This window comes from Mirounga angustirostris, unplaced genomic scaffold (genome assembly GCF_029215605.1).
Source record: "Mirounga angustirostris isolate CCGP_5_RB_7025 unplaced genomic scaffold, mMirAng1.0.hap1 SCAF_1, whole genome shotgun sequence".
Lineage (NCBI taxonomy): Eukaryota > Metazoa > Chordata > Mammalia > Carnivora > Phocidae > Mirounga > Mirounga angustirostris.
Genome location: NW_026991709.1, coordinates 117,325,369 through 117,339,481, shown reverse-complemented (window position 1 = coordinate 117,339,481; position 14,113 = coordinate 117,325,369). Strand labels below are relative to the sequence as shown.

The 14,113-nt window shown below is 39.7% G+C and overlaps 1 protein-coding gene and 1 pseudogene across 1 annotated transcript in view; one reads left to right on the top strand and one right to left on the bottom strand.

Moving 5' to 3' along the window:
- The window catches only part of SLC9A9 (solute carrier family 9 member A9), a 559,615-nt gene that overhangs the window by 102,839 nt on the left and 442,663 nt on the right, over nt 1–14,113 (bottom strand). The window contains exon 14 of the mRNA XM_064586786.1: nt 2,144–2,219. Coding sequence (XP_064442856.1) covers nt 2,144–2,219 — 76 coding nt within the window. The remainder of the gene's footprint in view (nt 1–2,143; nt 2,220–14,113) is intronic.
- LOC123863751 (peptidyl-prolyl cis-trans isomerase A-like) lies at nt 2,915–3,527 on the top strand (annotated as a pseudogene).

Here is a 14,113-nt window from a genome sequence, read left to right as displayed (position 1 = left end):
ATTTACTATTTTATGTTATTATGATTTATAATAAGACATATAGATTTGGTCTTTCACAGAGCTCTTAAAAACCTCAGAATTTCGGAAGTGACGAGAGCAACAGAGGTATCCTTTGCTATGTTAATGAAGTGGCCTTTAGACCCTACCTAAGGATAAGGGCTGCTTGCCAGGAGGACCAACCTGTGATTTGAGGGCTGGAAATTTCATTTCACCCCTCCTGTCCTCCTCTGGGAAGGGAGAGGGGCTAGAGATGGAGTTCAATCACCACTGGTCAATTACTTAATCAATCATGCCTATATAATGAAGCCTCCATAACAACCCAAAAGGACAAGGTTCAGAGAACTTTCCGGTTCGTGAACATATGGAATTTGGGGAGAGTGGTGCACTTTGAGAGGGCATGAAAGCTAGGTGACTTTTCCCACATACCTTATCCTGTGCATCTCTTACCCTTTTATAATAAACCATTGATCTAGTAAGTAAAACTGAGTTCTGTGAGCTGCTCTAGTAGATGAATTGAACCCAAAGAGGAAGTCATGAGAACCTCCAGTCTGTAGCCAGTGGGTCAGACACACAAGTAACAATCTTGGGAGCTTGAAAATTGGGTTCAGGAACCCAAAAAGACAGTTTCTTACTGTATATCTTTCATAATCAAGCAGCCTTTTGTGTACTCTTCAGTCAGTTTTTTCTAACTTCCTAACATTTGGTTATTAGATACTTTAAGCAATGGCAGCGGAAAACTGTGTTTCCAGATGAGAAATCAACCTGGAACATAAACCAGCATAACCTGCTAAGAACCAGCTTCCCTTAGAGAGACCAGGAAGGCTATGGGTAGTTAATGTGACACCAGAACCTCCAAGAGGTAGTTAATGGCCAAGAGGGAGTGCTTTTAAGGTGGTGGAAACCTACACTGTCCGTAAAGGCTCAAGACTGAGCAAGGCAAGGTCTCTGAGAGTGGAGCTGTGGAAAAACAAAGCTGTAGCCTCAAAAACCCTCTACCTTCCACATGTCCATTTTGTAATTCTTGGAATGCTGTACTTCTGCAGAATTGCTCTTTAAATTCTCACCTGTTTTACTTTGGCTTATCTCTGCAGTCTTCAACTGGCTTCTCTTCATTCTTACTTAATTTTTTTTCTTACATAGCCCTTCCTCCAATTTGCCTTCCTTTCCTTCCTACTGTGAATTTCCTGTATTTCTCTTGTCTCCTCTCCCCTTTCCATTTTATCTCTTCTTCACCTTATTCATTGAATTTCTTTTCGCTGTTCTTAATTCTTCTTCCTCTCCCACTGATCTGTTGTGGTTTTAATCATTGCTTAGGCACTTTAAAATCACCCAGTGACTGACATTTTCTCCCTGAAAGGAAGAGGATTTGTGAGTGTGGAAAACCAACTACAAAGACCCAACACATTCAATTTTCAGCGCAGTTCTTTCCTTTCTTCCATGGCGCTTTTGCTTGGGATTAGAGATGGACCGTTTACTGCCCCTCACAATGGCAGAGGCCTTCAGGCCTGACTTCTCAGCCCTGTCAGTCACATGGCAAGGTATATCTGAGCCACTGTGTTTACCCTGATTGGTAGAATTTTAAAATTGGCCTTCAGTAGGAAGAGCTTACTCAAATCTGCCTGGAAAACAAGGTAATGTTATTTTGTAATGCGGTGATCAGACTCATTCTTCTTTTCAGAACATTCATTCCCTTTGCCCTCAGCCCCACTCCATTTTTTTTTTACAGCATGAAACAAGAGCACACACATGGGTTTCTGGGAGAAGGGTGAAGGATTTTTGTCCAGTTACCTTGGCCAACTTGACCAGAAGTAAAATCTTTGCAAAGGGAAGAATAGTAAAATTAGTAAAATAGATCAGTCCTCAGGACTGTAAGATTTTATCATCTGGCATTTAGGAAATGTTAGATTGCCGTGAATACACCCAGTTCATTTGACCCTGAGAGATTTCACTTTAGCTCTTTGTAACACTTAAGTATGGACTGTACAGCTTTTTAATTTTTTTTTTTTTGATAAATTTGGTCATGAATTCACTTTACCTTTCTGTGTTTCTTGAAGAGCAGGAGCATGCACCTCAATGACTAAGTGCTTGAAGTTAATCTCTGCCAGGCAGCAGGATCTGGAAGATCATCATTATCAAAGGATACTTGTGGTCAAAGCTGTACCACATTCTGAAGAGCCAAGCACTCTCTGTTTTGGTTGTGTTTTTATCCAAGTTATTTGCTTCCTGGAGAAAGACAATAAGAAAAGGTACCAGGTAAATAATCAATACAAAATATTGATATATGCTATCAACATTAATATAGAATATATTCACATATTTTCACTATAAAAATACATGTCAAACCAAATTAAATTTAACCACATTAAAAAAAACTTTCTAGGTTGTAGGCATTTTTATTTAAATGGCGAAGCAGCTGCCAAGCAAATTAGCTCATAGATCTTGCCATGTGGATGAAACTCTTGTGGCATAATTCAACATTTACTTTTCTTCATAATCCCTATTTTATTAAACAGCTATGAAATGCCACTTTTTGACATCAATAAAAGTGATATTTCTGTCATATCGCTGTTGCATGATTTTTGCTGTTTACTTCTGTCAAATTTGGATGGTATTTATTTACGACTTACCAAAAGGTCAAGTCTAAAGGGATGATAATAGTCTAATAATTGTTAAGCTAGTTTTCATTCATTTTCTTTTTGATCACTACTGAAGGCTATGGTTAATTTTTGATATCTTTCTCCTTTTAAGAGTTTTGAAATAGATATTCCTTATAGAAAGCCTATAATAACTGAATGTGTTTTTCTATTTTTTTTTTCCCCAAAAGGGCCAAAATGGGAGGAAGATAAGGACTTAAGAAGAGAAAGCATTCGGCTTTGCTGACACCACCGCCCCCGAGCCTCCTGCGTTGACAACCATGGCCAACCCCACTGTGTTCTTTGACACCATTACGGACAGCAAGCCTTTGAGCCCTGTCTCCTTCGAGCTGTTTGCAGACAAAGTGTCAAAGACAGAGGAGAACTTGCGTGCTCTGAGCACTGCGGAGGAAGGATTTGGTTATAAAGGTTCCTGCTTCCACAGGATTATTCTAGGATTTCTGTGCCAGGGTGGTGACTTCCCACACCATAATGGCACTGGGGGCAAGTCCATCTACGGGGACAAAGTTGATGATGAGGATTTCATCCTGAAGCACACGGGTCCTGGCATCTTGTCCGTGACAAATGCTGGACCCAACACAAACAGTTCCCAATTTCTCATCTGCACGGCCAAGACGGAGTGGTTGGCTGGTTGGCATGTGGTCTTTGGCAAGGTGAAAGAGGGCATGAATATTGTGGAAGTGTGGATGGGTTTGGGTCCTGGAACGGCACGACCAGCAAGAAGATCACCATTGCTGACTGTGGACAAATCTAATACATTTGACTTGTTTTTTATCTTAACTACCAGACCATTCCTTCTAGCTCAGGAGAGCACCCCTTCACCCCCATCTGCTCAAAATAGCCTATAATCGTTGTGCCCTCACTGCAGGTCTATGGTTCCATCTAGATGAGAGGAATCTTGGCTGCTGAAGGGTCACAAACATGCTTGGAAGCCTCTCTGTGCCTCAGTTTCCCCATCTGTCAAATAGGAATAATAATAGAACATACTTCATCAAATTGTTATAATTATTAGAAAAGTTAATACATGAAAAGCACTTAGAATAGTATTTGGCACATGGTGAGTGTTCAAGAAGTGTCAGCTGTTATTGTTGTCATTGTCATTAATAAAAAATACAATGTTTTCCATAAGATTAGGACCTTGGAATCCAGCCAGTCCCAATTTCCTCAATTCATTTTGCAGGCAAGCTAACTGCAGCCCAGTAACTTATCTATCATACATGTCTGTGCTTTCCAGAGTTTAAAGACTAAGTGAGATAACTTACAGAAAAAAACATCATCTTTGGAGTCCTGAAATTAACATTGCTACTCTAGCATTCTTTTGATTATGGGTAGCATGGCATGTTTTTCTCCGTCCCTTAACTTCTTTTTTTTTTTTTTTTAAGATTTTATTTATTTATTTGACAGAGAGAGAGACACAGTGAGAGAGGGAACACAAGCAGGGGGAGTGGGAGAGGGAGAAGCAGGCTTCCCGCTGAGCAGGGAGCCTGATGCGGGGCTCAATTCCAGGACCTTGGGATCATGACCTGAGCCGAAGGCAGACGCTTAACTAACTGAGCCACCCAGGCGCCCCCATGGACATTAAGTTTTAAAAATCTGTTTTCTGATAGACCTGAGTGCCATGCCTTGTTATCTCGAGTTAGAAATTATTCATCATATTCGTCCAAAAAGGAAACCTGAGTGTCAGTTCAATTTCTGTCCTTCCCTGAACCGACTCCTGCCATTTCTACCCCAACAAAGGTGTCAGGTTTGCAAGATCACTGCTACACACAGGGTTTTCTTATTATTTTATAACATCTGCAAGTTGTTTCTGAGTCACCATCTCTCTAACAGGCACAGCTGGTTAGGGTTCGGCTGGTAGAATAAAACTGCTCACCCCAAACCAAGCAAGTTAGAAAAACCTTGGGCCAACTGTGGGGAGTTGCTTCTCTCTCCCTTTTTCCTTTTCTTTTTCGAAGAACAACAAAGGGCTTACAAAGTCTTATCCATCAGCAGGCACAGGTAATTTTTGATAGCCGATAACATCTACCGATGACAAGATAGTTATTGAAGAAAAAGGAGAGAAAGTAGTGTAAGCAAATTCATGTGTTTGGTTTGGTTGTTTGTTTTTAAGTAACTGTGGGCTGTGTGGTGGTAAGCTTGGCTGGCAGTCAGGGGCCTGGGGGTCCAGCACCCTCTCTGCCCCGCTGAATGACGCTGAGAACAACAGTCCCCAGCTACTGAATGCTCGTTGATTCCTTGGCAGCACGCTAGTCACCGTCGTCAACTTTTTCAGTCATTACTTTTCAGTTTTCGAAACACTCTAGCAAGGTGGTCATGTTATACCTAGTTTACAGATGAGGACCTAGAGAGGCCCAGAGAAGGGAAGAGAGTTAGCCCAAAGTCTCAGGCTAGCAAGCGACAGCGCTGGAATTTGAAAGTTAAGACTGCAGGACTCCAAAGATGATGTTTTTTTCTGTGAGTTATCTCACTTAGTCTTTAAACTCTGGAAAGCACAGACATTGTATGATAGATAAGTTACTGGGCTGCAGTTAGCTTGCCTGCAAAATGAATTGAGGAAATTGGGACTGGCTGGACTCCAAGGTCCTAATCTTATGGAAAACATTGTATTTTTTATTAATGACAACGACAACAATAACAGCTGACACTTCTTGAACACTCACCATGTGCCAAATACTATTCTAAGTGCTTTTCATGTATTAACTTTTCTAATAATTATAACAATTTGATGAAGTATGTTCTATTATTATTCCTATTTGACAGATGGGGAAACTGAGGCACAGAGAGGCTTCCAAGCATGTTTGTGACCCCTCAGCAGCCAAGATTCCTCTCATCTAGATGGGGCCCCCAGGTGTAAGTGGGGAGCAAACTAAGGAAAAGAAATATCTGAACAGGGAGATAAGGTCAGGATTCTGGGGTGATCCTGTAGGTTGAGACAGAGCAGTTACCCACACCCCAAAACATAATGGAAAGCATGGCTCCCACCAGCTGAGTAAAGTGCTGAGGGCTGTGAAAAATGTCCCTATAGAAACTTAACGTCTGTATTAGGAATTTCTCCAGACTCCTAGATATGGGTTTCAAGGATTTTCCAAGGTCTTAGAAACATTCTCTGCCCTTCTTTCCCCTTTCCCGATCTTTTTTATTTCCTGGGGGGAATATACCAGAACTCACAAGCACTCGTGAAAGATCTTATACTCTTATTTCTGGCAAAATTTTCAGAGGTATTTTTTTGACAGCTGATAAGAACAACACATATTAGGTAGTACTTTGGGAAAATGTTAACAAATGTAACCATTTTTTCAAACTTTATTTTACTTGGGAGACTGGAGATATTATTCATTTTACTAGTTTGTAAAGAAACAGACCGGGTTTTAATTAGAATAAAACATAGACCATGTTTTGTGAGGGAAATGCCACTGGTGACCCGGCATTGACTTTTCTGCTGATCCTAGATAAAATTTTCAGTGGGTATCTTACTTAATATCTGTTGGCCCAGTTCTGGATCCGTTCATTTATTTCTCTGAAGTTATTGATGACTTAATAACTCGGTTATGAAAGGCCATCAATAAATGAGTAGCAATAAATGAGTTAGTCTACTGTGTGCTCTGCTTGTTCACTGGGGGTTGAAGATAAATGTGCCAAGGGAAGGCCAGCCTTTGCATTCACCCTGGAACAGGGAAGGTATCTGATGAGGCAGCTCAGAGGGCAAGCCTCTGGGAGGGTCCAGATGGGCAGAGGACAGCAGGGAGCATTAATTTACCTAGATTATTCTGAAGCAGAGATCAACTCACACCCAAGGACAATGGCTGTGAGCAATCATTAGAAGCAGAATCTGGAACTTGATGGTATTTTCTTTGTCACTAGCAGTATTTCTTTTCTTTTGGGTTCTTTATCCCAGAGGGGAAGTGGTGTGCATGTTGGAACACACAGAGGATTCAGAAACTGAAAACCAAGATTTGAGTTCTGACTCTCTACCGGTTACCATTTAATAACAATACACTTATCAACTCTGAGCCTCATGTTTCACACTGTAAATGGGAACTGGAGATTCAAGAGCATTGAATCTTAACTTCTATTTGCCCTTGATACTTCTAAGAAACAGAGCGTTTGATATATGTGCAATTTCTGGTTCCTTTATTAGCTTCTATTTCTGGGAAAAGGTAAAAGTGACTGGGACATTTGATATCTTTCTTTTTCCTCCTTAAACAAAGGAATAGACCGGGGGTTGGGAAGTGACTGAGCACAGCAGGGAGTGAGTCCTTATATTTTAAGTGACCCCCTCACCCTTAGCACAACCCCAGAGAGGAAGCAATAGGAAAATTAGGAAGGTACTCTTAGTTTTATGCTTATTTGGACCCCTGAGAGAAAACAAAAGCCTCAGGCCAGAAATCTGTGCAAACCAGACACTGAAGCAAGAAGGGACTGTTTGTTGTATTAACCTTAATGAAAAAGAACGAAGCAAATGCAAATACACTCCTCTATCAATATTCAAATGTGGGGCCTCTGTTAAGTGAACTGGATGAACTCTGCTCTGGGATAATCATGTGGGATTTCTCCTCATTTCAGGGGGATTCAATGGATTAAGAGAGAGAGATTTTCCTTTCTATTTCTTGAGATTTCATATTCAATATTAATGTCAGGAGAAGTTGCACAGAATGAGAATAAAGACAAATAATTATCATAACAAACCTGTAGAGCTCCTTACGGGTTCCAGAGCATTTTTTCAAGTGGGACATGTGAATAGAATTTGATAACAGTACTTTTGCCCTACCCTTTCCCCACAGTTTGAAATTTATTTATGTAATAACTTCAAGTTTATTGCTTTGATTTTCTCATTTCCAAGGAGAGGACCAGATTCTGTGCCCCTGAAGGGAAAAATTTCTGGATTTTGAAGAAAGGGCATAATATAATTGAAGGTCAATAAGAAATTTTTTCAGATTTACATTTTAAAAGGTAAACATTAATTCTTAGCTTCCACATAGAAACTACTTTATACAAATATGCTCACCTTCCCTGTGCCATGATAACTTCATAAATGTTCTCAAGAAGGTATAGTTAGAAAATACATGCTTAGGGAGAAGAAAATGAAGGAAAGAACTAGTCAAGGATGGATAAAACTGTTAAGATGACATGTAGACATAGACAAACTACCAGATGGGCTAAACTCATGGTTTAGCTACAAAGAAAAGGCCTGCTCAAATAACGTATCTGTATAGGAGATTCAAGTTAATCCAGGGGAAAAGAAATTATTTGGTTCAGGTAAATATAATATGATATTTCAGTGGTTTAAAAATGTGTATCTATAAATTTTTTGGCACTTTTTATTTTAAAAATGGAGCCTAATTTTCCTTCCTTTTGAGGGTGGATTGTACTTAGTGACTTATTTTTAATTCACAGAACGGGGCAGAAGTGATGTGTCATATCCAAGACAAGGGCATAAGGAGGCATGTGGCTTCCTCCTTGCTGTCTGTCTTGGACCAATTGAGGGAAGTCAGTGGCCATATTGTGAGGACACTCAAGCAGCTGTATGAAGAGATGCATGTGGTGAGGACCTGAGTCTTCCTGCCAAATAGTCAGCGGTGCACTGGTGGCATTTTGCCAATATGGAAGTGGATCCCCCAGCCCTAGTCAAGCCTTCAGACGGCTTGACTGATATTCTGATTGCAACTTCATGAGAGACCTTGAGTCAGAAACAGTCAGCTAAGTTGCTTTCAAATTCCTGACCCATAGGAACTGTGGGATAATAAATGTTGTTTTAAGCCACTAATTTTTGGGATAATTGGTTATGAATAGAAAGCTAATACATAGTGTAGAAGATATATTCCCCCCTTAAAAGTATATCAAAACTTATCCTAGGTCCGGTATACCATGTTATGGATTTCAGATTGATTGCAAGACATAAGATGATGGACCAATTTACAGGCAGAAGAAAGTTCACATCATCTCACTATACTTAATTCACAGTATCCTTAATTAATGCCTTATTTATATCACAGTTTAGTTAGTATGCTAACTCCTTTATATACATGTAGACACACATGCACACACTTACACCCACATACACACATCCTAATGGAAAATGCACCTTGGAATAAAAAGATCCTAACTCATGACGTTCCCTAGTGACAGTGCCCAACCACAAACATCACAGCAAAGATAAGAGTCTCACATTGAGACCTGTGATTCCAATATATAGTATTATGCATTTGTCTGAAAACAAAACAAAACAATGATTGCCCCTACAAAACTACTTCCAAAGTATGTAATTCAGGTATTAGGTAACTGGCAGCAAAGGGCTGTGATTCACAAGAGAAGGAAAATGAATGACATGAGCCTCTATTCTCCTTGACTTTCTGCCTGGAGGCCCTATTCCAATTGCAGTGCAAGAAGGTAGAGTCCAAGCAGAGAACAGTCCAAGCAGAGAGCAGTTGCCTCACTGAGTTGAGGAACTAGAGATTGGAGTTTGGGTGTTGCTCAAGTGTCTGGAATTTGTTGTTTTTGTCTTGGGAAAGTTCCTTTAATTCTTTGAATTTCAATTTCATAATTTTTAAAATGGGGGTTATAAGAGATGTCTTGACTGATCAAGGTAAAGAAACGTGGTTATACACATGCCACCTACTATATAAAAAGTGCTCACTAAATTGTGGCTGCCATCTTCTTCCACTTCCTCTTTCTCATGATCATTCCTGCTTTCTAGAGCATGCAATGATAGAATGTATAGGTAAGATAAATATATGGGATTTAGTCCTAAGCAGTAAAGAATTAGTGCAAGGAAATATACTTTTGCATATATAAAACATAAACAATTATAACCAAAATAAAGTTAATATTACCAAGGGAAAACCCAAGATATTTGCTCTGAAAATTGCCTTTTCTTTTTCTCAAAATACTACTAGTTATAATGCAACATAAAAACCCCTCATCTGGGTCAGGTCAATTTTATAGAGCTTAGTATTCTATTTCTGAAATATTTGTGGAGGTGTAGTATGGAATTTATATTCTATGAGATCAACTCCAACAGCAAGGGCCAGTTTGGAAAAATGTTGATAATTGTTAAATCTCAGTATATATATATATTAATATCTTATTTTCTATAAGTTTATTAGGATATTTAAAAATACTCACAGGGAAAAATTATTTTTTATTTAATGATGAGAGGACCCCACCATCTGCTAATTAATCTCTTTTCCTCCTGAATCTCCTTATATTTCCAGCCCTTGCAACTCTAGATGACCATGAGTAATAAGTATCAATTGTGCAGAAGAACAAATCCTTTTATTCTTCCGCAAACAAGCTCTTTCAGGCTTCAGGGGTATTCCAGGTTATGGCTTTCTGGGAATTGGCCAACAAGTCTTTGTTCACCTTATTCACACTCTTCATATTTTTATAGACACATCATTGTATTCCTTCTTAGTGCTAATCTTTCTGCAGGAGAAATAGTAATCCTTTTAATCTCCCCCTGCTAAGTTATTGAAGTTGCCCTTCTCTGGACCTTTCTCAGCTTTGCTCTGACTTTCTTGAGCTGCAGTGACCAGAACTGATCCACACAGCTTACACACAAGCAACAACCAAAGACAGAATTTCAATGAAGAAACTATGGGAAGCAAAAAAAAAAAAAGGAAGTTAGCATTCAGAGAGCACACAGAGAAGCACGCACAGTGTTAAAAAATAAAAATGTTAGAAAAGATGAAAGTTAACCTCATTGTAACAGTGGGCAGAGTAGAGATGAGAGAAAGATGGGTTCTTAAAAAGGGTTAATTCCATTACTTCCAAGCTCCAAACCTGGAAGAGTTTTTATACCTCCACTGCCTGCAGAATCAAATCAAACTCATCACCATGGCCAATGATCTGGCCCCTCTCTGTCTCTGCCAGTTCATGTCCATCTGCTCCCACCTTGCTCACCAAGCCACGGCCGCACTGGCCTTCCTGCTCCTCACGGAGTGCACCATAACCCACTGCGACTCCATGGCCTTCATCCTTGCAGTGGCCTCTTTCTGGACTGTTTCTTTCTCCAGATCTCACATGGCTCACTTCTGCACATCCCATTCAGACCTCTAATCTCAAATGCCACTTTCTCAGAGAGGCCAGCCCTGATGAGGCACTAGCCTCTTCTCCGTTGTCCCCCACCCTCCTACCGGCTTTACTCCTATCATTACCTAAACTCATGTAGTTGTTTACCTTTTTCCTTATCGGTGTCCCCCATCAGAGTATAAGCTCTGTGAGGGTGAAAACGTGGAACTGCTAATGGCTGCATCTTCTTCCCACCTAGACTCGTGTCTGACATGGTGGGTCGTATGGATGAATGAATGCACGCATGAATCACACCATCTAAGAGTGGAAGTTCTGGAACCAGATTGTCTGGGTTAACACTCCACCTCTTCCCACTATGTATCCTTGGGCAAGCTATTTAACTCATTTGTGTACAGTTTTCTTATATGTAATATGGGGATAATATTAGAACTGACTCCCAGGGTTATCTTGGAAATTGAGTTACTATAGGTAAGGTGCTTAGAAGTGTTAACAATAGTCTGTACTCAACAAATATTAGGATGATCATGCGAAAAATGGCAGAAAAGGGAAAAAGAGAAGCAATAGTGGCAGCCCTTCGTGGGCAGCAGGAATTTCTATGAAAAGATTAAGGCGAGTGTGGGGCTCCAGCGATTCTTAACTTCTCTGCATTGCTGTGCTCGCAAGGACACAGAATCAATTACAAGGAAAACTTCCTATGGTTGGGGTTGGGCGGAATCTCAGAGGTTTTTTGCTTTGTTTGTTTTTGTTTTAAATTTAAGAGACATAAAATCCACCGCTGTACTATTTCTCGAAGAAGCCCATTTGCAGAGAGAGTATATTTAGACTTTAATAACTGCATGTGGAACCTACTTCCTGGAGCTTCTGGGTCTGGTACAAGCAAGAGCGTAATATCACTCACACTCTAAAGTTGTTACAAGGCGAGAAGGAAGATTGTGGCATTGCTAGTCGGTCACAGCGAGACATTCATATTTCCCAAAGGTTGTTTTACTCTGCACGAACAAAGAGGAGGTTCCTTAAAAAATATAATAACCCATTTATTATTGATTTTGAGAGTGTATGATCAGTAATTGCCATAACTGTAAAATTTTTAGCTTCTGGTAAAAATAGTCTTCTTCTTCTTTTTTTAGAAGTTGACCAGTGTGAAAATCATTGTATTTGGTAATGTGAACCCGACTTAATAAATGCAAACCGAGTGGAAACATGCAATCCTCCTAAGAATTAGAGTTTATGCGCTTCAGTCCAACAGAGCAACAGATGCTGATAATAAGTGAAGAGCTGTCAGGCAAAACGAGGGCAACAAGGTTCTTGACACTGGTTTGGAAAGTACCAAAAATACTGTCCAGGACAGGTGGCAGCTGCAGGGACAATGGTGGTTTCTTTTATTTCTAGCTCCATCCCACTGTTTCCTAGACTTGACACTGAAGATAAGAATTATTGCAAGGTTTGGAGAAAATCCCTTTCTGAGATGTTACCTACCTCAGTAGTCAAAAGTTACTGTGAATAAGAACCCTGCCAGGACACCTCTTAAAGACAAAATTATTTTTAAGCAGCAAGAGTTCAGTAGGAACAGTGTAATTTATAATAAGGTTAGTTAGCTAACATTTGGATAAGCTCTTTATGTGTCCTGTACAGGGAGCCCCAAGTGAGAAATTTCTTTTAAAACAGCGGGCTGTGAAGTTTTGTCCCGCTTGAGGAGAGAGTATCATTTTTCCCTCTAATGATAATATTTTAGTATATGGTTGATTATTTTTTCTTCCTTTCCCTGTTGGCTACCAAACCTTACTTGTGGTTTGACTAAGCAGGTATATAGGACCTTATGGTCTGTCTGCTCATTCATGAATCTTTTTACTCCTCTGGTTTTGACTTTTTGCTCTGATTAATATTATTTATTGAATTTTAAAATCCAATGCTGGACAAGCATGGAACATTCCGTGGAACAGAACATCTTGTATCTCTATACTCTATGAATTGGCCTCATAAAATATTTTACTATTATTTTATTACACGTATAAACTGCCACAAGTCCTTCATAAGATGAGATGGGTTTAACTAAAATGATTAAGTTACCTAGTTTTCATAAATATAATTTCACTTGATTGTCATACCAACCTGGAGAAGTAGACATTATTATCATCCACATTTTACAGATAGGAAAACTGAGACTCAAAGACATAAAAAAATCTGTCCAAGATCCAAATACAACGTAGTTTTCACTGTACCTAGTTGCACCATCTCATTTCTCTAACAGAGAAATACTTTCTACCGGTTTAAGTATCTTCAGGTAGGAGTTATTACTGAATTAACAATGGCGTGAATGAGCTGAAATGAAATGTTTAAATTGTAAAAGGAAAGATGTAGGCTAGTAGGTGATCTTCCCAATAATTCTATGTGATTTCAAAATATTAGGCAGCTAGAGAAAGATGAAGAATTTTCTTTGATGAATTTTCTTATTCTATCTCCTTTCTTTTAAAGAAAAAGATAGAAGAGAAAGATAGAATTTAGATAAAAGTTTTGCTTGAAGGTAGGAGAATGGATTAGTTGACCTATATGAGATGAAAATGCTTTTCAAAAATCAGCCACCAGCAGACCTTACTAACTACTCATTACAGCCCACTAGGATAAGGAGATGGGCTTCGATCGCCTTCCTAAGGTCACGGAGCTGGCCCCAGTCCCGAGGGCTGGCACCCTGCTGTGCTCACTCCTGCGGGTAGGTGTGTTTCCCAGGCTATGAGTCTGTGAAAACAGCGCCAGCCTTGAAACACATGTTACCAAAAAAAAAAAAAAAAAAAAAAAAATGACCATACAACAAGCCAGGATCATCACCAACTTAATTTTCCAGCCCTTTCTATAGAGCACAGGATCCTTCTTTCTGTCTGTGTAAACCGAGAAAGTCGCCACATTTTGCCCAGCAGCACTAACCAGCTGCGCCTCACTGATGGCATTATAGGAAAAAAATCGCAGAATAAAAGAGAGATGGATCCTCTTCAGATCCAGGTCTGATCATAACACGAGTCATGAAGCAACATCACTTATTTGTGATATTTTTCTATCGTGTCTATCCACTTACCATTTCAGCAAAAGGGGCAACATTTCCACACAATTGTTTGTTTTAAGTACTGAGTTAAAAACGGCTGATGCAAAATTGCCAATGGCAGATTCTACTGGGACGTCAGGTTCGAGTTCAGAGTTTGGAGAATACACTTGCCGTACTCAAGCGAACAGCACATTGTTCTGAACAAATTTCCCCGAGGATTTTCAGGTCTCTGCAGATAACCGTTCCACAGCTCAGTTAGGAATGGATCACCTAGACAGTTTTGCTGTGCTTTTGCAAAGTTTCAATATTTCAATATTTCTATACACCTAGACCTGCTTAATGAGAAGCCATGTGGGAGAAACAGGTCCATTTGTTGTGTGCCCAACATGCACTGGAC